At 37.4% G+C, this 24,248-nt stretch overlaps 1 protein-coding gene across 2 annotated transcripts in view; it reads left to right on the top strand.

Annotated features, from left to right (window-relative positions):
• The window catches only part of LOC150085818 (protein NipSnap-like), a 140,497-nt gene that overhangs the window by 41,591 nt on the left and 74,658 nt on the right, over positions 1-24,248 (top strand). For both annotated transcript variants that reach the window (XM_090373504.1, XM_090373503.1), the window contains exons 2-4: positions 7,474-7,619; positions 23,631-23,676; positions 23,929-24,020. In XM_090373504.1, the coding sequence (XP_090229630.1) occupies positions 7,474-7,619; positions 23,631-23,676; positions 23,929-24,020 (284 nt within the window). The remainder of the gene's footprint in view (positions 1-7,473; positions 7,620-23,630; positions 23,677-23,928; positions 24,021-24,248) is intronic.

Here is a 24,248-nt window from a genome sequence, read left to right as displayed (position 1 = left end):
TTAAATACTTTATTGTAAAGTGCATAAATAAAAGATGGAAACAACACAATTGCATATTATTTCCCTTATTATTCTTTGCAAGATTTTTCGTAGACTTAGTATTGCAGTTACACTGAATAACAAATTTTAGGTCATATCTTGTTAGGGACATGAAAGTAAGTTTACTTTATAGATTTTAGGGTGCCAAACATGGAAATAGTGCTTAAAATGGCAGATTGGCTCTTGTTTTTGAAAAAAGTAATTTTTTTTTTAATATTTATACAAGTTATTTTTTTATTTATATGGCAGTAAGATATAGCTACAAACATATCTGTATCAACACAGGACCTTTTCACCTTTCACTTGGATATTGTATTCAGCTTTGGGAGCATCCCTTTTCACCATCCAACAGTAATTGGCTAACGTGGCAGCACTCCATTTGCTTTTGTATCTTTGTTCCATCGCTGCAATATCTTGATGGAAGCACTCACCACGTTTGTCGCTGATGGCACCACAGTTTGGCAAGAAGAAATCCTGGTGTGAGTGCAAGAAATGCATTTTCAATGACATGTTACATCCCAATTTTTCATAAGAAGTAATGAGATCTTCCACAAGCTGCCTGTAGTTGCCAGCTTAGACATTTTCTAGAAAACATTTCAAAAGGCTTTCCATGCTGATTTCTTGCTCACTAATTGCGTTCGAAAAGTTGCATTATTTGTGGACCAGTGAAAACACCTGCCTTAATCCTCTCTGTACTAAGTCTTGGGAATTTCTCTTGCAAGTATGTGAGTTCACCTTCCAAAGTCTTTAGGAAATTTTTCATGAGCCCCGGTTTGATGTGGAGTGGTAGAAGCAAAACTTTATTTGTATCTACCAGATGTTCAAATGCAATGTTTTTTATTCCAGGTGTTAATGATTTCGTTGATGCCAACACCTCTTTTCAGAAGGATAAAGGTTTGGACAAAATGGTGGATCCCTTGACATAGATGGCTTCTGTACTTCTTCGTGTATGTCAATTTGATGTTCATCAGTGTCTTCATCTAAATCAGAGTGTACAGAAAAACAGTCGGGTGTTTCAGGAATAGGTATTACTTCACCGTGAGGTATGGGACAAATTGCAGATGGCATATTTCGATACGTCACTGTCCACTTTTTTCTCATTGTCATCCCTTTTCTAATAGGAGGCACCATACAGAAGTAACAGTCTGTGTTTTTAGTTTTGGCTCCCTCCATATCATGGGCACTGCAAAAGGCATAAAACGTCCCTTTCGATTCACCCACACATTGAGTTTGGATGAACAGGTAGTACCGAATATGTGTGGAGCCCAGTTCTTGTCCCATTGCCTACTTTACACAAAATACAAGAAGTAGGCTTTGTTATGACTCCAGTTAAGGGACACTTTTTTGAAGCTAATGTGACTTCTCCACATATTTAACAGAAGTCATCTGGACTATTCATACAATTACTGGGCATATTAATCTTATACGACACAAATGCTGTGCAAAAAATAGGAATCTCACAGAGCACAACTGTTAACTAAGAATAAATCACCCAGTACTTAGCCATATTCGAGGATTACTGCAACAGAGTTGAAGATGCATTTTAGGCGACAACAACTTATGTGATGCAGAGCAAGGTGACGGTTACCAGTTACGTGATAGTGTGGGGGTACTAAAATTGCAGTGTTGCTATGCGTTTTGCCAAGAGCCATAGTTTAGCATTAGCATTAGTAGAGGCATTTGATGCAAGAAAGCAAGCATATGCAGCATCAGCCAAAAAAAAATAAAGTAAAATAAATAAATAAAAAATAACCACTTCCACTTCACCCCTCTGTTCGTTCGAAATACCTGTCCAGCTGAGCCTTAAACTTATTTAGGCTATCAACTTCCACGACAAGGGATGGAAGTCTGTTCCACTTACCAACCACCCGCTGGCTAAAGGCAAATTTCCGCACATCTATCCTACATCTGTCTTTCCTCAATTTGAATTTATGCCCTCTCAGGTGATTATTCTGAGCAAGAGGAAGAATCCCATCAGCATTGAGCATGCTCAACCCATTCAAGGCTTTGTACACTTCTATCAGATCACCTCGCTGGTGCCTAGTCTCCAGACACTGTAATTCGCAAAACTTAAGCCTTTATTCGTAAGAGCACCCCTTTGTTCCATTCACTAATCTTGTTGCCCTTCTCTGTACTTGTTCCAGCAGCTCTACATCCTTCTTTAAATGAGGCCTCCATGCCTGTATACAGTACTCTAAGTGTGGCCTGACCATTGCCTTATACAAGGGAATAATCACCTCCTTATCCCTGCTAGAAATTTTCCTATATATCATTGACAAGACACCATGAGTTACTCTTGCAGCCCGTCTGCACTGCTCAGAGAACTTCATATCTGCCTGCACAACGACCCCCAGGTCCCTTTCATTCTCTACCACTGTCAGTGTAGTACCACAGAGTTGATACATTGCTCTGGGGTTGCTGTTTCCCATATGTAGTACTTTACATTTGTCAATGTTAAACTTCATTTGCCACCTCTCAGCCCATCTGCTCAACCTTTCCAGATCCTGTTGCAGCAGCATAGTGTCAGTAGTGTCCTTGACAACCCTGCCAACCTTCGTATCGTCTGCAAACTTGGACATTAAGCTTGATATACCATCATCAATATCATTTATAAATACAGAAAACAATAAAGGACCCAATACTGAACCCTGAGGGACTCCACTAATAACATTAGTCCACGATTTACAGTGTCCATTGATTACCACTCTCTGTGTTCTCCCCCTCAACCACCCCTTTATCCATAGCAGCAATTTGCCTCCAATGCCACACTTCTCCAATTTGTGCAGTAGTCTTCCATATGCAACAGTATCAAAAGCTTTTCTAAGATCCAAGTGTATAATATCAAAGTTATTCCCTGCATCCAGTTCTTTTGTGACTGCATTGTAGTATCCAATCAAATTGGTCAGGCAAGACTTCCCCTTAACAAAACCATGCTGTGTCCGAGCTATAACTGAAGTCTTCTCTAGATGATCCTGCAGTGCTTCTTTAACCAGTGCCTCCATTAATTTTTCGGAAACAGAAGTTAAACTCACAGGTCTATAATTACTTGTGTCAGCCTTTGATCCTCCTTTGTGAATTGGGGTCACATTAGCACATCTCCAGTACATGGGTACCTCCCCTGAGTTCAAGGAAGCTCTCATAATTATGGCTAAGGGTTTGCTTACTTCCTTTGCTGCCTCCTTTAATATAACTGGATAGATCCCATCCACCCCAGGTGCCTTTCTTGTGTTTATCTTCAACAATTTCTCCTCCACTTTACTCTCAGTTATTACAAGATTCTCTAGCTTACTGCCAGAGTTGAATACACCTCTGGCATTCCCCTCGCTGAATAACTCCTCATGTGTGAATGTCGATGCAAAATATTCATTTAGTTTGTTAGCTACCTGAGCAGGATCATTAACAGTTGACCCGTCGATATCAAGTGGACCAATCTGATTCATCCCCTTCCTTCTAGAGTTTCCATAAGTAAAGAACTCTTTCCTGTTTTTCTTTGCATCCCTTGCCAAAGATTTCTCGTAATCTGCCTTCGCCTGCCTAACCTCCTTTGTAACTTGGTTACAGATCAACTTGTATCTATCATAGGCTTCTGTGTCACATGTTAATTTGTATGTATCCCATGCATTTTTCTTCTCTGCCATATGCCTCATTAGTTCATCTGACATCCATTTAGGCCTAAACCTTGAACAATATTTCTTAGTTGGTATGTAAAGCCTAGTAGCTTCCAAGATAAGTTCTTTGAATGCTTCCCAGTCACCATCTAACAATATTTAAGTATGCATGAAAATCACAGTCTTTCTGCTGCTTAAAAATTGTTTCTATATAATTTCTATCATTTTAGTAAAATGGAAGAAATGTAAGTAAATAATGATATACAGTCAAAGCTTGTTAATACAAAGTTCATGGGACCTGAATTTTCACTTTTGTAATAACGAGGTCCCCCAAAAGTGTCAGAAATGTACCGTTTTTTTTTTTTTTTTTTTTGGTACATATTATATATCTAATAATAATATCAATAACAAATGAAAAAAATTTATATAAATTAATAAAAACAAAAGCCTTGTCTAACAATACAGTAATAGGAATAAAAAATCAAATGCAGTAGTTTTTTCTTTATCAATGAAACTATTACATTAGGTCCACCCATAGTTTCTTATATATGCCCATATATATATATATATTATGTCTTAAATTGCTTGTGTTCTTTGGTCAATTTGCCTGTTTTGCTTGACAAAAAAAACCCCAGTTTCTTGCTATCTATGCCTGAAACTGACTAACTCATCCACAGAGTGAAAAAAAACCCATTAATGCACCTCGTGTTATCGATGGGATTCAAACCTTTTCTACACGGTGTGGGGAGGGCAGTTATGATACCACTGTGCTAACCACTCAGACTTTATCAATGTTACTGCAAGCCAACACATTCTCTATTATGCTCAGTGCATTTTGGGCATCTTTTTTAGATGGCAGTGTGTGTGCTTCTTCACTTTTGCTGTTGCTGGTAACAACAGCAAAAGTGAAGGTACTCAGCAGCAAGGTACTCAGCAGCTCTTCTGGTGTTGCTGTTGCTATGCTTCATCATCCACCTTCACAACTCTTCATATTCGCCAACAAAATCCATATGCTCCTTCAAATTTCTCCAATCCTCAATGTTGCTATCACATTCGTCTACTGGACCATGTTTTTTATGATCCAGTAGACAAATATTTTCTCCAAAGCCACTCTTTTTGAAGCAATTGATTATTACCCTTGATGCAGTACTGTCCCAAGCAATAACAAGATTACAGATAGCATCCAAGACATTCCAGTTTGGCTGCAAATTGTTCCCTCCTCCTATGTTGCGATCAAATACCTTATCAGGTAATTTCTATATGCTCTGTTGAGGTTATAAATAATGCCTTGATCCAGTGGCTGCATAAAACTGGTGGTATTGGGGGTTAAAAATAACAGCCATATATTTGTTAACTTAAGTGTCTCAGCAGAATGTGCTGTACAACAATCTAGAATCATCAAAATGTTCCTTTTTTCTGAAGCCATTCTTTTGTCCACTTTTGATAACCAAGACTGAAAAATTTTTGACCATAAGCCAAACAATTCTATTGGCCTCATAATTACAGGGAAGCTGGTTAACTTCTTTAAAACATCTTGGCTTGGAAAACTTATCAATCACACGTGACATCTGAATTGCAGAAAACTTACCAATCACAAGTGGTACTGCCATCTGAATTACAGCATAACAGAACCACGAGTCTTTGTTTACTTAATTTTTCACCATGACAAGACTCTCCTCGAATAGCAAATGTTTTGTTTTGCAGCAAATTATAAAATAAACCTGTCTCGTCAAGATTAAAAATATATTCTTTGCCTCATATTTTTCAAGAATAGACCATATAGAACACAACTAGTCTAGCCTTTTCTTTGTCGACTAATCCAGTCTCTCCACAAAAATTTCATGAAACCAAGTTATTCTTGTCTTTGAATCTTTAGAGCCAGCCACTGGTGCATTTGAAATCGGTAATTCCATGTTGCTGAGCTAAATAATTTGCCTTTTCTTGCAAAATCGAAGCTGATATTGGCAAATTAGATACAAGCATATGTTGATACCACTCGTAAAGTTTTGTTTCAAGCTCTTCATGTTTTGCACCATGAATTCGTTTCCTGTTTTTTATCACTGCTCCAGTGTCACGTATTTCTTCTGTACTGTCGTGTTGTTGGTGGTTTTGGGCTTAACGATACAAGAGCTACTGAGGCCAAATTGTGTCTGCTCGTAGTTTACTTATTGGCAACATATTGACAGAGATGTTAATTTATATATTCCTGTACAGGCCAATATATTTTAGATACAACAAAAGTTCTTCTATATTTGCTTCATTTCCTATGAAGTGAGATAAATTGTGAGATGTTCAACACGAAAAGTGATTGAAAACTGTTTGATCTGATGGTTGAATGTAAGGGACAATCAACCAGAAAATGGACCGTAAGTTGTCTGTGACAGGATGACCACTGAAGGGGTTTTCTCCACATAACAAAGAGATGAATATGACGAGTGTGTCCAATTCTGAGTCTTGCCAATACCACTTCCTCTTGTCTGTTTCGTCAGAAGCCAGAGAGCCACAGCTTGCTTTATTTGGTAAAGTTTATGCTTGCTTGCTTTAGTTCTTGCTTTCTCTCTGATAAAGTTTATTGTTGGTGTTACTTTTACAGTTCTGTGACCATTTATCATAGCATGCTTTGCATACGACAGACTTATAGTCAGTGTAAGGAACCTGAGAATGTCGTGAGAGAGCGGGTTGAAGATGTTTAGCGCCAAAGTCAGCACTTTCATTTCCCGGAATGCCAGGATGGCCAGGGATTCAGCAAAAAAACTGATTGACTGATTGGACACACTACGGGAGAATAGTTGCGAATGAATTTGTTTCTAGATAGGATTAGAATATGATAAATTCTTTCTTATGGCAGATACAGCACTGACTGAGTCTGTGTAAATTATGGCATATGAAATCGAAAGCTCAATAATCTTACTAAGTGCTAACTTAATGGCATATAATTTAGCTGTGAAGATGCTGCAAGCTAGTGGCAGTGTGGCTGAAATTGTACATAAAGAAAAAACTGCGACAACACCTATCATACTGTCAGTTTTGGAACCATCTGTATAAATTTTACAGGCATGGTTGTTCATAGTAGCATGAGCCTAGTGTAACTGTCTGATATTGCAGGAAGTATAATATTTCCCCGCTGGAGAAAGTGTATATCTCAAGAGGCAGACACATATGTCCAAGCCGAAACAGGTGCAGAAAAGACTCTTTGAATTGGAACAATTGCAATTGACCTTAATCCTGTAGAGAGTAAGGGAGTGTACATAAACAACTTAGAAAAACTGGTTTTATTCTTTTGTTAATTTAACAACGCATCCTTCACACACAATGATGTTTTTCAGAGTGCACTTATTTTGTAGCTACGTAAACTGGTTTTCTTTACACAAAAGTAAATTCTAATAAGTCAGTGCCATCCTTCAGGAAGCAGGGAACCGGGTGACCAGAGGCAATAATAGGGGCACTGATTGGACAACAACTGTGCCAAGATATCTATTAAACATATAAAATAACAATATTTATTTCTCACAGGGTGAAAATGAACTTTGTAATACATATTAAAACCAAATTTTTTAATAAACAAATATATTTACTTAGAAAAGCCTATCCTTTTATAAGGTAATGGTATGTGTTTCATATAAACGAGTATTTTGTATAAACCGAGTTTGTATTAACAATATTTTACTGTATTTCAGTTCTAAAATGTAATTACAGGTAGGTACAAATTTATATATTTCTGCCACTTGTACCATCCCTTATCATCTCTGTTTGTGATTTTGTGTACAAATAACAAGAGCCTTAAATAAATATCTTACTGATAAAAGTATTTAATGACATTTTGTAGAGGTATATCAGCAAGTCAGAATTATCAGGCTAATTCTGGTGGAGAGGGCTGGTTTAGCAAACTTCTCCATGTTCGAAAAATTGATCCTGGGAAAGACTCTCACTCCAGACTGCTTTCAGATGCAGAACTTGTGTATGAATTGCAGAGTAAGTAGTGTGCTGCCTTATTTAAAATGGTACATTGTGCATTGTATTTAATACCTTATCTATTATTATATGTTATTATTATTAAAATAAGATACATGAGTTCTTTAAAAACCAGCTTTTGCAGATAGTAGTTTTTTAAATTAGACTTCTTTTCAAGTCTTTTAATGCTATTCAAATTCTTAATTATGAAATAGTTTTCATAAAGTGCTATCTTGGTTTTGAAAAATATATTAGAAATACTGGTATATAATAAAAAAATGAAATATGTAAGTGCATGTGTAGTGCATGTATCAGCCCTAATGCATGCACAGACATTATTTTTAGATGCTGTTTCTAGATGATTTCAGTTTATCGATTTTCTCATTTTTTGTTCAAACATGGCTTCAAATTATTAAAGAAACAATGTATAAATTTCATAATTTATGAAGGCATTGACCCTTAATGACAAGTCTGGTTTTGTTACCTTGGAGAGAACTTGGTTCATATCCTGTTGGTGAATGGAGGACTTTTTTAATACTTAATATGAAGTCTTTTTCTTTATGAATTATTCCATAGTTTTCCAACTCACAAAACATACATATCAGCCTGTGAGCACATATATAGTTGAGATCAGTGTAATGTGGCACTCACAAGAATGCAGCGCTGGATTCCTGATTGGTGGACATCTTATCTAAAAATATTAATCCAGTCTTAAAATAACCCAAATTTTTGGTATATAAGGATATATGTATGCCATTTATTTTTATATTTCATTTAGCTATTATTTTATGCATAAACATGAAGGAGGGAGACAAAATTAGAATTGACATAACTGTCACTGTTTCAGTAAATAGCTAGGAATGGTTGCAGTTGTTTTTGCTCCTCATGTCAAGAAACAACATTAAACTGAGCTACGGTTGTTATTATGATTTTTGTCATTTGTGTATTTTAGTTTCCTTTGGTAAACTTTGGTGTAGCTTGTTTGTCAAGGCTAGTCGAAGTCATGTTATAAGTGGACTATCTATTGATAAACTCTGCGAAATGAAAAGCATTTAGCCCCGTAATCAGTGCTTAGTATATTCTAAAATATATGAAGATATACATTTTTATTAAATATACCAGGATATGAATATACAAGGGCTGTTCAATAAAGAATGATCATAACTTTTCATGAACAACCGTACTGCTTGCTATTTCTAGCTGAGCATCAGAATTTAAGACCAAACCAAGCACCATCACAGCAACGGCAGAGTTGAATCATGTGCATGGTGTGACCTTGGAGGTCAGTCGAGTTTATGCCTGTTCAGTTTTGCCTATGTACCAATGGACTTGACATATGAGAAACAGTATGCTGCCCACAAATTTTGTTTCTGTCTCAAGAAAAAATCAGCTGAAGCATATGAAATGTTAAAAGAGGCTTACGGTGAATCTGTGCTTCAGTATAGCACAGCTTGTAGGTCATGTAGAATGTTTAAAGTTGGATGTGATTCAGTGACAAAAATTGGTGGTCCTGGAGCTCAAACCACTGCTGTCACTACAGAAACCCTAAACACTGCTTCTGTAATCACGAGAGAAGATTGCTGTATAACAGTAAGGCAACTAGCAGGGATGCTGAGAATATCAGTAGGAAGCATGCACAGTATTCTTCATGACCTCCATAGTCTCCATTGCATATGACACATGTTTGTGCATGCTAGGTTCCATGACTACTCGTGCCAGATCAACAGCAAGTTCTCGTGGAGGTTTGTCTGGAGCTGCAATGGATGTTGTGGATGAGAGGTGGCTTCATCATTTCGATCCAGGAAGTAAGTAACATTCAAGAAATGGTTTTCCGTCATGTTGTGCCATGTCATACAACTGTTACAGTTGTATGATATGGCACAACATGATGGATCTTACTACAAAACTGTACTGGAACGCTTTGTAGGATCATATTCATCGCAAATGACCCCAGCTGCATGCAGGTGGGTGGATGCTGCATCACAAAAATGGGAGACCTCACATTGCTCATACTCTGAGTACTTAGCTAGCATTAATGTCAGATCAGGGCTCTAGAGCAGATGTGTTCCTCGTCTGCCTACGGACCTGCAATTTTTTTTTATTTCAAAAGTTAAAGAAGGAGCTGCGAGGAAACTTTTCCAATCATCAGAAGTTGTAAAGACGTCAGAGTTAATTCTCAAATTCATGTCAGAAAATGGCTTCCACCAAGTTTTTGAACAATGGCAAAAACATTGAAGTGCATTTCATCAAATGGGGACTACAGTAGAGCATTGAAAATCCAAACATCAATAATCCGAAAGGATCAAGCATTTATTTTTTTATGCTGGTGCCATAAAATAATTACAGTAAGCACTGGTTATTGTGATCACTTTTGCAAATTGAATTTTGATTCTATTTAAATGGCAATTCTAATAAGTGAAAGTTCGAGGAATATTATCCACAGGATATAAAAATGAAAATATAAAGCACAAAGTTACACTTTTTAACTTGCCAATTAACAAAATTAAATATGTGAAAATCGGAATAGTTATCCACAGGTTAGCAAAAAAAATAAATTTAAGCTTACATACATAGCTTAATTAATATACATACATTACTAACTAAACATAACGCTTTGTAATCTGTTATTCAACACACTTTGTAATCTGATATGGTTTACCAACAATTTTATTCCGAATGTCAAGAAGTATTGTGAACGAGAGGGTGAAATGGGCAAGGTCTTGCTTATCCTAGACAACTCGCCATCACATCCTTCGTTGGAAACATTAAACAAAATAGACAATGGATTCGAGGTCATGTTTCTTCCATCAAACGTTTCCACACTCCTCCAACCAGTGGACCAGGGAGTCATCAAAGTTGAAGAGAATCTACAAAAAACAAGTCTTGCATTGTTTACTTTTAGGAGAAAGCAACGAAGAAAGTATCGTAGCTTCTTTGAAAAAAGCTGAGTCTCAAGGTCAGCTACATGTTATCTGATGTTTGGGAATCATTCACTGCTCAAAATTTAAAAATGCTTGGAAAAAACTGTGGCCTATTGCAGAAGAAACCATAGGAGATGAGCAGAATCGAACTGAAGGAGATGAGTAGAATCAAGCTGAAGAAGATGAGGGCCAAATATTGAATCAGATGATAAACTTGTTTCAGTCAGTCACTAGGTTTGAAGATTGTGATGAAGGTGCTGCAAGGCCTTGGATGGAAAATGATATTGATGCTACAGGGTTTCCTGAAAATGATACCGATGAAGAAAATGACATCAACACTAGGCCTATGCACCCTGAGGCATTCGCTGTGCTAGAGACTGCGATGGTTGGTACGAGCATCAAACTGATTGCTGTCCAACTCAACTACTCTTGCTGAAAAGAGTGAGAGGGCAAAGAAACGAAATTCGAAAATGGTGCAGCAAAAATAAGTAATTATTTTCGTTAAAGCCTCTACATATGTGTTATTGTAACTGAAAGTTCCATTTGTTTTGTTACCTACGAATAAAATAAAAAATGTTACGTACGAGTAAAACTTAGTGATTTTATTTCTAACTTACTAAACCTTTTTTTTTTTTAGTCTCCAGAACAGTATTTCTGAGAAGTTCGAACTACCCATGGCTCAATTAGTTCAGATTATTGACATTCTACTGTACTTTGAAAAGGGCCATCAAAAGATGGATGATTAATAAAAGTATATTGTGGGAAAAAAAAATAAATAAATAAAATAAAATAAAAAATTTATGATCATTCTTTATTGAACAGCCCTCATATGTTGGTATATTTTAAAAATACTAAAACAATTAAATTTATAATTTTAATATGCAACCAGTATGATATTCACTTTCAATCTCCATTATTAATTATTTTTTAATTGGGAAAGTTTAGCTCAAAAAAAAAAAAAAACTTTATAGCACCATGTATGTCAGACCATACCCATTGCATTGGTAACTCTCCATGGAGTTTCAGTTTCCTTTTTTTTTTTCAAGGCTATACAGCAGTTGAGAAATAATATATATTTCCTATATATTAATTAGCCTATAATTAATATATAAACAATGAGGCTGTTGTTTCTAATGATGATTTTATTATATAATATAATGTCAGAATCAAAATTAAGAATAAATTTTTCAATTTTAAACTACTGCTTACCTTTCCCCCCCACCCTAAAACTGATTGACAAAGTTAAGGGACCATGCACTGGCTGTTGTTTGGTTTTCTGCATCCTTTTATTATTATATATTAAAGTAATTATAAGTGATAAATTATAAAATACTGGCACATTAATGTTACATGGAAAACAAGCGAAGGAGATAATAAATTAGGTCAATCCTTAGATTATATACTCCTGATTGAGGAAAATCGACTCTCATGATCCAGTCTCCATAAGGTATGGCACCTCCGTAGCCAGGAGAAGCAGTGCGTAGCACACGCTTCTTGATTAGACCAGGGTTCGAGCCTGTGACCACCAAATACGGAGGATGCGGAATGACCACCGTATATCCCTGGAGCAATATGGCCTTAGTTGCTAATGCTCCTAAAAAAAAAAAAAAAAAAAAAAAAACAATTCATTAGATATATATTTCAATTCTGTAATGAATAAATAATCTTCAAGATTTCAAGATTTGTGTATGTGTGTTCCCTCTTCAAATTCAAGTAGATGAAATTTGCTATATGAGTATCATTTACAAATACATAGCTGCCAGCTCTCAAGGTTTACAGTGAAGAATTTGTTGTTTTTACTTGATTTGGCCTCTTCTCAATCTCACAATTATTACATAGCTTGTGATATAGTTTCTCTGTCTTCTTTTTTTCCTTCCATTTTTTTTTTTTTGTTTTTACAAAAAAAAATATATATTTTAAAATCAGAAATATTTTTTATTCTCTGAATTTCTGCTTATTTTTATTAATGAATCTGGTAAGCATCAACAGAAGAAAACTAAAAATTTTTGGATACATACCTCAATGCTATCCAAAAAAATTTTTGGATAGCATTGAGGGATAACTTTCTGTTGAAGAATATAATGGAATGTAAAATCAAGGGGAAGAGGAGCACAGGAAGACCTGCAACTAGGTGGAAAGATGGGATCAGTGACCTTCTGGGTATGACAGTTTGCAATGCCACTCATAGAGCACAAGATCAATGCAATGGAGGAAATTGTTGGTGGACACAACAGCCCCCCAGGGAGCTATGTGATTGGTAGATGAAGAAGAAGATGCAAATTAGTCAATTATTATGGAATCTACAGCAATGAACTACAGTAATCAGTTATGGCATTTTCATAACTGGCTATATGTGCAGATTAGTTGATTATAAAATTAACAATAATAGTGACTGATCAGATCTATTGCCTGGTAGATCTATTCTTTAAAATTAAAGTGTGCTCTTACCACTTGGACAATAGTTCTATTTAGTCTTATATATATAGGATTAAATGGAAGAATTGGCAAAGTGGTAACAGCACTTTAGTTTTAATAACATCAGATCAAATCCAACCATTGTTGGGTCCCCCCCCCTCTTTGATTTCATAACACCTAATTTGCATATAATCCATTATAACAATGCCATAATTGACAATTTTGATTATGATCCCCAGTTATGCTACTTGCTACTAAATAAGGAGAGGCCGCTTCCGTAGCCAGGTGGGCAGGAACAGCAGTGCGCAGCACATGCTTCTTGATTAGACCAGGGTTCGAGCCCAGGACCACCAAATACGGAGGATGCGGAAAGGTCAGGGAATGACCACCGCATATCCCCGGAGCAGTATGGCCTTAGTTGCTAATGCTCCTAAAAACCAAATAACAAACAAACAACTAAATAAGGCACATGTGGGTGGATGGAATCTATCCAATTATATTAAGAGAGGCAGCAGAAGAGGTAACCAATTCCTTAGCTGTAATTATGTGAGCATCTTTGGATTCCGGAGTGGTTCTTATGGATTACAGATGTGCAAATGTATCCCCTAGTTTACAAAGGAGGATCAAAGGGTGAGTGAGTATGTAAGCTTTGACTTCTGTTTCAGGAAAGCTAACAAAGCCCCTGGTTAAAGAAGTAATGCAGTTATATGATAGTCACAGCATGGATTTGTTAAGTGGCAATCTTGGCTGACCAATCTGATTGGATACTGTATGAAGTAAAAAAAGGAACTGGATACAAAAAATTACTTTTGACATCATATGCTTTGTTTCAGAAAGACTCTAGATACTGTTTCACTTAAAAGACTGCAGTACAAATTGGTGTGGCATTGAGAAGAGACAGAGTGGTTATAAAATGGGCACTGTTCTTCTTGAACTAAGTTAGGTTCCATAGGCCTCGGTTTTGGCTAAGATGTTGAAAAAGGCATATCAGACTTAATGTCTAAGTTTGCAGATGATACAAAGGTTGGCAGGGTGGTTAATTACAGTAATCAGGGTATATTACTGCAACAAGATCTAGGAAAATTAGGCGGATAGGCTGAGAGTGGCAGTTGAAACATTGGCAAATACAAGGTATTGCATGCAGGTATTAGTAATCCCAGAATAATTTACCATGTTACAACACTGAGGTAATGGAGAAGAAAAAAGACCTTGGGGGGGGATAATTGCATAGTCAGGCATGAAATTTTCTGGACAGTGCAAACATGCTGCCAGGAGAGCTTGTGAGGTTTTATCAATGATATACAGGAATTTTGCAAGAAGGGATGAAGAAAGAGGAAGTGATTGTACAGTTGTATAAGACAGTGGTTAGACCACATTTTCAGTACTGCATACAGGTATGGAAGCTTCATTTTAAAAAGGATACTGATCTGTTGAAATGGGTGCACAGAAAGATGTTGAAATTAGTGAGGGGAATGAAAGAGAACTCTTATGAAGAAGGGCTTCAGTTCTGCACACTGAAGGAGATCTAATTAAGGTGTTTAAGTGTTTGAATGAATTGAGAGCTAAATACTATCAGCATCCTTTGTCTTACTCAGACAACGTGCATGAGAGGGACATACATTTAAATTTGAAGAGGGAATTTTTGCTGGATTGATGATGGAAACCCAAAGTTGGATCTGAAATGTAATAATAATGCAGTATTATTTAGTATCTTAAGCTTACCTTTTGATAGGAAATAGGTTTAAATCTAATTTCTCCTTCATTAGCATTAGCATTAGCATTAGTAGAGGCATTTGATGCAAGAAAGCAAGCTTATGCAGCATCAGCCAAAAAAAAAAAAAAAAAAAAAAGTAACATAAATAAATAAAAATAACCACTTCCACTTCACCCCTCTGTTCGTTCGAAATACCTGTCCAGCTGAGCCTTAAACTTATTTAGGCTATCAACTTCCACGACAAGGGATGGAAGTCTGTTCCACCCACCAACCACCCGCTGGCTAAAGGCAAATTTCCGCACATCTATCCTACATCTGTCTTTCCTCAATTTGAATTTATGCCCTCTCAGGTGATTTTTCTGAGCTAGAGGAAGAATCCCATCAGCATTGAGCATGCTCAAACCATTCAAGGCTTTGTACACCTCTATCAGATCACCCCGCTGGTGCCTAGTTTCCAGACACTGTAATTTGCAAAACTTAAGCCTTTCTTCGTAAGAGAACCCCTTTGTCCCATTCACCAATCTAGTTGCCCTTCTCTGTACTCGTTCCAGCAGCTCTACATCCTTCCTGAAATGAGGCCTCCAGGCCTGTATACAGTACTCTAGGTGTGGCCTGACCATTGCCTTATACAAGGGAATAATCACCTCCTTATCCCTGCTAGAAAAATTCCTATATATCATTGACAATACACCATGAGCTACTCTTGCAGCTCGTCTGCACTGCTCAGAGAACTTCATATCTGCCTGCACCACCACCCCCAGGTCCCTTTCATTCTCTACCACTGTCAGTGTAGTACCACAGAGTTGATACGTTGCTCTGGGGTTGCTGTTTCCCATATGTAGTACTTTACATTTGTCAATGTTAAACTTCATTTGCCACCTCGAAGCCCATCTGCTCAACCTTTCCAAATCCTGTTGCAGCAGCATAGTGTCAGTAGTGTCCTTGACAACCCTGCCAACCTTCGTATCGTCTGCAAACTTGGACATTAAGCCTGATATACCATCATCAATATCATTTATAAATACAGAAAACAATAAAGGCCCCAATACTGAACCCTGAGGGACTCCACTAATAACATTAGTCCACGATGAGCAGTGTCCATTGATTACCACTCTCTGTCTACTCCCCCTCAACCACCCCTTTATCCATAGCAGCAACTTGCCTCCAATGCCACACTGCTCCAATTTGTGCAGCAGTCTTCCATGTGCAACAGTATCAAAAGCCTTTCTAAGATCCAAGTATATAATATCAAAGTTATTCCCTCATCCAGTTCTTTTGTGACTGCATCATAGTATCCAATCAAATTGGTCAGGCAAGACTTCCCCTTAACAAAACCATGCTGTGTCCTAGCTATAACTGAAGTCTTGTCTAGATGATCCTGCAGTGCTTCTTTCACCAGTGCCTCCATTAATTTTCCGGGAACAGAAGTTAAACTCACAGGTCTATAATTACTTGTGTCAGCCTTTGATCCCCCTTTGTGAATTGGGGTCACATTTGCACATCTCCAGTCAATGGGTACCTCCCCTGAGTCCAAGGAAGCTCTCATAATTATGGCTAAGGGTTTGCTTACCTCCTTTGCTGCCTCCTTTAATATAACTGGATAGATCCCATCCACCCCCAGGTGCCTTTCTTGTGTTTATCTTCAACAATTTCTCCTCCACTTTGCTCTCAGTTATTACAAGATTCTCTAGCTTACTGCTAGAGTTGAATACACCTCTGGCATTCCCCTCGCTGAATAACTCCTCATGTGTGAATGTCGATGCAAAATATTCATTTAGTTTGTTAGCTACCCGAGCAGGGTCATCAACAGTTGACCCATCGATCTCAAGTGGACCAATCTGATTCATCCCCTTCCTTCTAGAATTTACATAAGTAAAGAACTCTTTGCTGTTTTTCTTCGCATCCCTTGCCAAGGATCTCTCGTAATCTGCCTTCGCCTGCCTAACCTCCTTTGTAACTTGGTTACAGATCAACTTGTATCTATCATAGGCGTCCGTGTCACGTGTTAATTTGTATGTATCCCATGCATTTTTCTTCTCTGCCATATGCCTCATTAGTTCATCTGACAACCATTTAGGCCTAAACCTTGAACAATATTTCTTAGTTGGTATGTAAAGCCTAGTAGCTTCCACGATAAGTTCTTTGAATGGTTCCCATTTTGAATTTGCTGTTGGCAATATCATCAGTTGATCCCACTGTATAGAATTTAAATACTGTCTCAGTCCATTGTAGTCGCCTTTACGAAAGCAATACCCCTTCCCTTTACCCCTAATGGTAGTTACCTCTTTGAGTAACTCCCACTTCAGCACACTGTGATCACTGCCACCAAGTGGTTCATTTATCTGCAGATTCTTAATGCATGAAGAATCACTACTGATAATCAAATCAAGAGTATTACTCCCTCTAGTTGCCTCCCGAACATGCTGATGTAGAAAACAATCATCCAATAAATCCACAAAAGCCTTGCTACTGTGTGAGTGACCAGCCCCCAAATTCCAGTCAATATCTGGGAAATTAAAATCCCCCATTATAAGACTCTCTGATTTACTGGCCCACTCTATTTCTCCGAACAGTTTCTTATTATACTCATCAGAGTCATTAGGCCTATAAGCACACTCCTACTCTCAATTTTGATCTCCCAATGCTTATGTCACACCAAACTGACTCGACACTGCACTGTCCAGCGATGTCGACTGGCTTCACTTCCTTGGATTTTATGTGTTTTTTAACTAATAGCATAACCCCTCCTCCCTTCCTATCCTGTCTATCCTTTCTGTAGACATTGTACTCCCCAAATTCCAGTTCTGCATTTCTTATATCTGTGTGACACCACGTCTCTGAAATCCCCACAATATCTGCCTTTGATGTTTTGAGCAATACCTCAAATTCATCAAATTTATTTACTAAACTCCTAGCATTGGTGTACACACAAGTATACATGCACCTGTTCTTTTTCTTAGCTACCCTAACACAACCCATGTGTTTACTTGTACCCCAATGATTCCCAGCAGTCTCTGAAATATCCTGCATCTTATTTTCCAGGCTGCGGCTCATTCCAATAGAAGCAGTGCAAGAATCACTTTCACCTCTGCCAGTGGCTACTGTTAATCTATTAGTCCTTGTATCCCCCCAATCTAGCAGTTTTCCGACCCACCTAACATTGCCTCGATAGCATCAGCTTCAAGGGCTCAATAAACAATATAACATTGCATAAATAATTGAGAGAAATTGTATAATTCTTAAAAATTAAGTGTTCATCTCATTTACCTTTTAATACCTTTTGCACAGTATATATTTACTTTTGCGGTATGTGTGTTTATTATTGACTTTAAATTTGATAACAGTATAGTGATGAATGCAAAATGTCCCCCTTCCAAGGAATGACATATATACAGCTAAGAAATAACTGTTTATCACATGCCAACTGCAATGAGTTAACTCCAAAGTTATTTACCAGAAGTTAATTTTTGATTCAAGTGTCATATCTGTCATCTTCTCCTTTGGATTTTTTTATGGTGAGAGATCATTGCATACGTATTTGAAGCCTATAGTTCAAACATAAATATATATACAGGGCATCTCAAAAATATTGGTACAAACGTATAGGGGAGGTAGGTAACATCTAAAGGAGTGTGAATCACATAGGAACCTATAACCGGAAACGTCACGGGAAAGTAGTAGCAGAGGCACAAGAAACAGAAATGACACAAGACAGTAATTAGTGGCAAACATTTATTTGACATAATATTAACAATGGAGTACGAGATGGATGCATTTCATGATCTTACAACAGATGCTCGAAGGTTCCACCATGAGACGCAATGCATGCGTGACACTGACACAGCATGGATTGGTGGACACGGTCGAACACACCTGGAGTTTCTTTGACAGTAGCAGCAGTGCAGACAAGTCTCGCCACAAGATCCATTTCTGTCTCCACAAGCGATTCATACACAATAGATATGAGGACCCCCACAGAAAGAAATCAAGGCTTGATAAATCAGGTGAGCGTGGGGGCCAGGCAAAGGTCCACCACGGCCAATCCATCGACGCCCAAAATGCCTGTTCAAATGGTCACTACACCTTCCACAATGGGCAGGTGCCCCATCATGTTGAAACCAAATGTTGCGTCTCACATTTGCTGGAACATCGTCAAGAAACCCTGGTAGAACTTATTCAAGAAAGATCTGATATTTAGCGGAGTTCGTGCGGGATGGTAGCAGGTATGGGCCGACTAAGCAGTCACCGACCATACCTGCCCACACATTTATTGCGAAGCGATGCTGTTTCGCATGAGGGCGCACACCGTGTGGGTTGTCGTGAGCCCACACATGAGCATTGTGCTGATTGAATAAGCCTTCCCGAGAGAAATAAGCCTCATCTGTGAACAAAACATAGGCTGGAAAATTCAAGTCTTGAACACTTTCTTAGAGAAACCACTGCGCAAAAGCCACACGTGCAGGATAATCTTGGGGGAGCAGTAACTGAACCCTTTGGAGATGAAAGGGGTATAAGGAATCGTGGTGCCAGACATGCTGTACACTGCAACGAGACACTCCTAAGGCAGAGGCAACAGCACGTGTGCTGGTAGTAGGATTATTCTGGACAGCATTCATCACACTTTCTTCCATGGCGGGAGTTCGCGTCGAACGTGGTCTGCCCGCACTACTCCTGGTACTTCATTTAGCACAAATTTTAATTTTAAGCACAAATTTTAATGCACACGTGCAAACTGGGCTGAGAGGTGGCAAATGAAGTTTAACATTGACAAATGTAAAGTACTACACATGGGAAACAGCAACCCCAGAGCAACGTATCAACTCTGTGGTACTACACTGACAGTGGTAGAGAATGAAAGGGACTTGGGGGTGGTTGTGCAGGCAGATATGAAGTTCTCTGAGCAGTGCAGATGGGCTGCAAGAGTAGCTCATGGAGTATTGTCAATGATATACAGGAATTTTTCCAGCAGTGATAAGGAGGTGATTATTCTCTCGTATAAGGCAATGGTCAGGCCACACCTAGAGTACTGTATACAGGTCTGGAGGCCTCATTTCAAGAAGGATGTAGAGCTGCTGGAACGAGTACAGAGAAAGGCAACAAGATTAGTGAATGGAACAAAGGGGTGCTCTTACGAAGAAAGGCTTAAGTTTTGCAAATTACAGTGTCTGGAGACTAGGCACCAGCGAAGTGATCTGATAGAGGTGTATAAAGCCTTGAATGGTTTGAGCATGCTCAATGCTGATGGGATTCTTCCTCTAGCTCAGAATAATCACCTGAGAGGGCATAAATTCAAATTGAGGAAAGACAGATGTAGGATAGACGTGCGGAAATTTGCCTTTAGCCAGCGGGTGGTTGGTTGGTGGAACAGACTTCCATCCCTTGTCGTGGAGGTTGATAGCCTAAATAAGTTTAAGGCTCAGCTGGACAGGTATTTTGAACAAACAGAGGGGTGAAGTGGAAGTGGGTGTTTTTTTTTTTTTTTTTTTGGCTGATGCTGCATAAGCTTGCTTTCTTGCATAAAATGCCTCTACTAATGCTAATGCTAAAAACAAACGGTTGTCTGGTACATGTCTGTCTGGGAAGCGTTCTCCATAAATTCTTTGAGCGGCTCATCCATTGCCCTCTGCTAATCCATACACTAGGTGCATGTCTGCCAGCTCACAGTTCGTATATTGATGCATGCCCTTCGTGCGACGACTACTGCTTAAATGAGTAAACCAGAAATTTTCCCTCTCGTGAACTGATGAACAACGCCGTCTACTGACTTACGGTGACGTTTCCGGTTATGGGTTCCTGTGCGAGTCACATTCCTTTAGATGTTACCTACCTACCCTAAACGTTTGTACCAATATTTTTGAGACACCCTGTATATATACATACATACAACTAGGAAGTTACCGTGTATCGGTTGCCAACAACAATCAGTTAATTCAAAGTTCTTTTCCAGGAGCTAATCACATAAAGATTAATTTTAAAAAATAAAGGTAAACTCAAAAAAAAATTTCAACCTGTTGTGAGAGTAGCATTAGTAGATGCAAGAAAGCAAGCTTATACAGCATCAGCAAAAAAAAAAACAAAAAAAAAAACACCAATTTCGCACATCCGTTCACTCTAAAAGTTTCTCCAGTTCTTCCTTGAATTTATTTAAGCTATCAACTTCCACAAGCACAGATGGAAGTTTGTTCCTGCAATCAACTAACCCCTGGCTAAAGACAAAAATCTGTACATCTATTCTACAACTGTCTTTCCTCAATTTGAGTGTATGTACCTTAATGTTTGTAATCTGAGAAAGAATCCCATCAGCATTGAGTCTGCTCAACCCATTCAAGACTTTATGCACCTCAATCAGATCGCTTCACAGGTGCCTAGTCTCCAGAGCCTGCAATTTGCAGAACTTAAGCCTTTCTTGGTAACAGGACCCCTTCATTCCCAAGCATGGTACTAAGTACTATAGGTTCTAATACCTCTCATGTTTGGGGTTTTCATTAAAGAAAAAAAAAAAAAAAACTTTCCCTCACCAATCTTGTTGCCCTTCTCTGTACTCATTCTACCATCTCTAAATCCTTCCTAAAATGAGGCCTCCAGACCTGTATGCAGTACTGAAGGCGTGTCTTGGCCATTGCCTTATAAAAAGGGATAACACCTCCTTATCCCTACTAGCAAAATTCCTGTATATTATTGACCCCATGAGCTTCACTGCTCAGAAAACTTCATATATGACTGCACAATTACCACCAGGTCTTTTTAATTCTCTACCACCTGCGTGTAGTACCACACAGTTGGTATGTTTCTCTGGGGTTATTTCTACCCATATTTTGCATTTGTCAATGTTAAACTTTAGTTACCACTTCTCAGCCCATCTGCCTAACTTTTCTATATCCTGTTGCAGTAGCATATTGTCATTAACATTTAATGACAGCAGTTGTTTAATAAGTTTCTTATTTGGCAAAACAGGGTATATTCAGGGATCGTTACTTGTTTTTTTTTTTTTTTTTTTGCTGAAAAAATTCCTTATAATACCTTTTGAAAAAATAGCTGGTTTCATATTTTTTTTTTTTTTTGGAGAGATAGAGACTGATTTCTCTGCCGATTAAAATCTAATCTTGTTTCTGTTCTCTTCACTCTTTCTAATTTAGATCTGTAGGAAAGAGATGTAGAGAAAGTGAAAGAATATTATTTGGAGACAGACTGTATTCTTAGAGAAAGATATCTGCTCTGTAAAGTTCAGAATTTGAAAACTGGGTAATTGCATGTAGATGTGATTTAAATTATGGCCTTGCTGATGGAACTTTTACTCTTTCTTAGGCAACAAACACAAGGAGATATAAGTTACATGATGGGTCATGCCATTCTCTGAAACTGAATTACCAGTGGCTATCTGGTAGCTGACCTGGCTAGCTGGGTGGGTAAAGTGCCTGCCTGGCAACTCAAAGGTTGCGGGTTCGATTCCCGCCTCGGGCTTGGATCAAAGTACTGCAAAAACCTTGGGAGGTGCATTATAGCCACAGAAGCAGATGCGCCAACAACTACCAAAAAAAAAAAAAAAAAAACTCTATCTGGTAATTCAGTTTCAATACTACCGGTGGCTATCTAAGCAACTTAGATAGCCACTGGTAGTATGAAGTGTAACAACCAGTGGGCACTAATGGCCACTGGTTGTTACACTTCATACTACCAGTGGGCACTGAAAACCACTGCTTACAGAATGGTGCAGAAAAAATAGAGTGGGGGGGGACAGATTAAAATGAAATACCTTTTTGTGTCATGAAAAGGAATAATTTCTTTCTGTATTCAATGACTTATATTAAAGTAAGATTTCCTTTAATGGTAATAATACATATTTCAAATGTATTAGCAGTTTTGTACTTTATTTTTCTTTGAATTTTTTTTTCTTTATTTTTCTATGCATATAGTTATTTGAACTTGAAATAGTAAGCGTTATTACATTTCTATTTAATTTTCTAATTGCTAATAAATTTATTATTATTAAAAGTGGAGAGTAAAAATATTCTCCCTTCCCACTTTATACATACTAGCAGAATAGCAAAAAATTTCAAAACACCTGCAGTGATCAGAGTTGCACTTGAGAATATGCATTTGATTGAATACTTTATGAAAACCTTACATATTTTATGAAAAATGCTGTTACAATATATACAAGTTTTGATTGATGTGTAAAGCACAGCAACTACCCATTGTTATTGTAATCAAAAATTGTGAATGATTCTTTGTCTAATTTTCAGTAAGCCATAGAAAGTCACTTATGGTGCAGACCAAGTGTAACGCTAGTGGCACACTTTATCTTGTTGATAGTTGCAAATTAATATGATTTGGTTACAAAAAAAAAAATCAATTTTTTCCTCCTGTGCTTTGTAAACTAGGAACCTTTGGAAACTAGTTTCCAAGGTTAATTACATTAATTGCAGGTTGTGTTTAAATTGGGGAGTGTAATAAAAAAAAAAAAAAAAAACTGATCAAGCACTATTAAGCAGAGAGAGAGAGGGGATGAAATTCTCTGCTGCGCTTGATATGTCACTAATGGCTTGTCATGCCAACAGAGCTGGCAAACCTTGTCCTATTGATCGTTAGGACTAGCTAGTGATGGTATACTATGACATCGAAAATATTCAACAGTTACTTTCTTATAATTTTTGGCATGTTGCAATATTTTTATATCTAGAAAATATTTTTTGATCAATGCCAGAAGTGAATATGAATTAAAAACAGTTATTTTTCTTGGAAAATTTTTCCATTGTATTTACATTCTTTTTGAGTTTTTCTCTATTTTAGTAATAGCTTTTGTTGTTTTTTTTTTCTTCTTCCCCAGAAAGGTACTTGTGCATTTATTTTCTGCTTCTTACACAAATGAGCATATGAATCTGGAAAGTTATTATTATTATCTATTATTGAACAGCATATTGCTCTTGCCCATATCTTCATAATATTTGAAAGTTTGTAAAAATTGCTTTTCATTTCCTGTAGTACATGATGTGAAGCCGGACTGTGTAGAGCCTTACCTGACACGATAGTAAGTGTTCATTTCTCGTGTGTGTTTGTGTGTTTATGTGGAGAAAAAAAATGTGTGAGAGAGAGAGAGAGAATTTGAAATGCTTATAATATGAATACTTAAACTGTTATTTAAAAAATTTATGCTAGTTACATTTAACATAATTATATATTTGGTATTTCTGAACAAGAATTTTTTGATGTTTAAAAACATTGTTTTGATTAATTATGTTATATGGATTGCTTACTGTTTAATCTTTTTCTTATCTTATAGTGATCAGTGGGTTCAAGTTTTACAAAAAAAATCTGTTACAAGCGAATTAGTTGGCAGCTGGAGAGTTGAAATTGGGGACCAAGATCAGTTTAGTAGGTTGGATGTTTAATATATATATTCACATAATTTTTATATACCTTATTAAAATGAAATGGGAAAGAAAAAATTTTCCTGTGCTTCACATAAAATTAATTAATAATGAAAGATTGCTTAAGAATATGCTTACCTTTTATAAAATAATACATTAAAATTCTGAGAACTAAACTTCAACTGAAACAAGGAGAATATTAAAAATGAAAGTATAGTAGAGCATCAGTTAT

The sequence above is a fragment of the Mastigoproctus giganteus genome, chromosome 5, assembly GCF_048544385.1.
Source record: "Mastigoproctus giganteus isolate SK-2022 chromosome 5, ASM4854438v1, whole genome shotgun sequence".
In the NCBI taxonomy this organism is placed as follows: domain Eukaryota; kingdom Metazoa; phylum Arthropoda; class Arachnida; order Uropygi; family Thelyphonidae; genus Mastigoproctus; species Mastigoproctus giganteus.
This window is presented reverse-complemented; position numbering and strand designations above follow the sequence as displayed.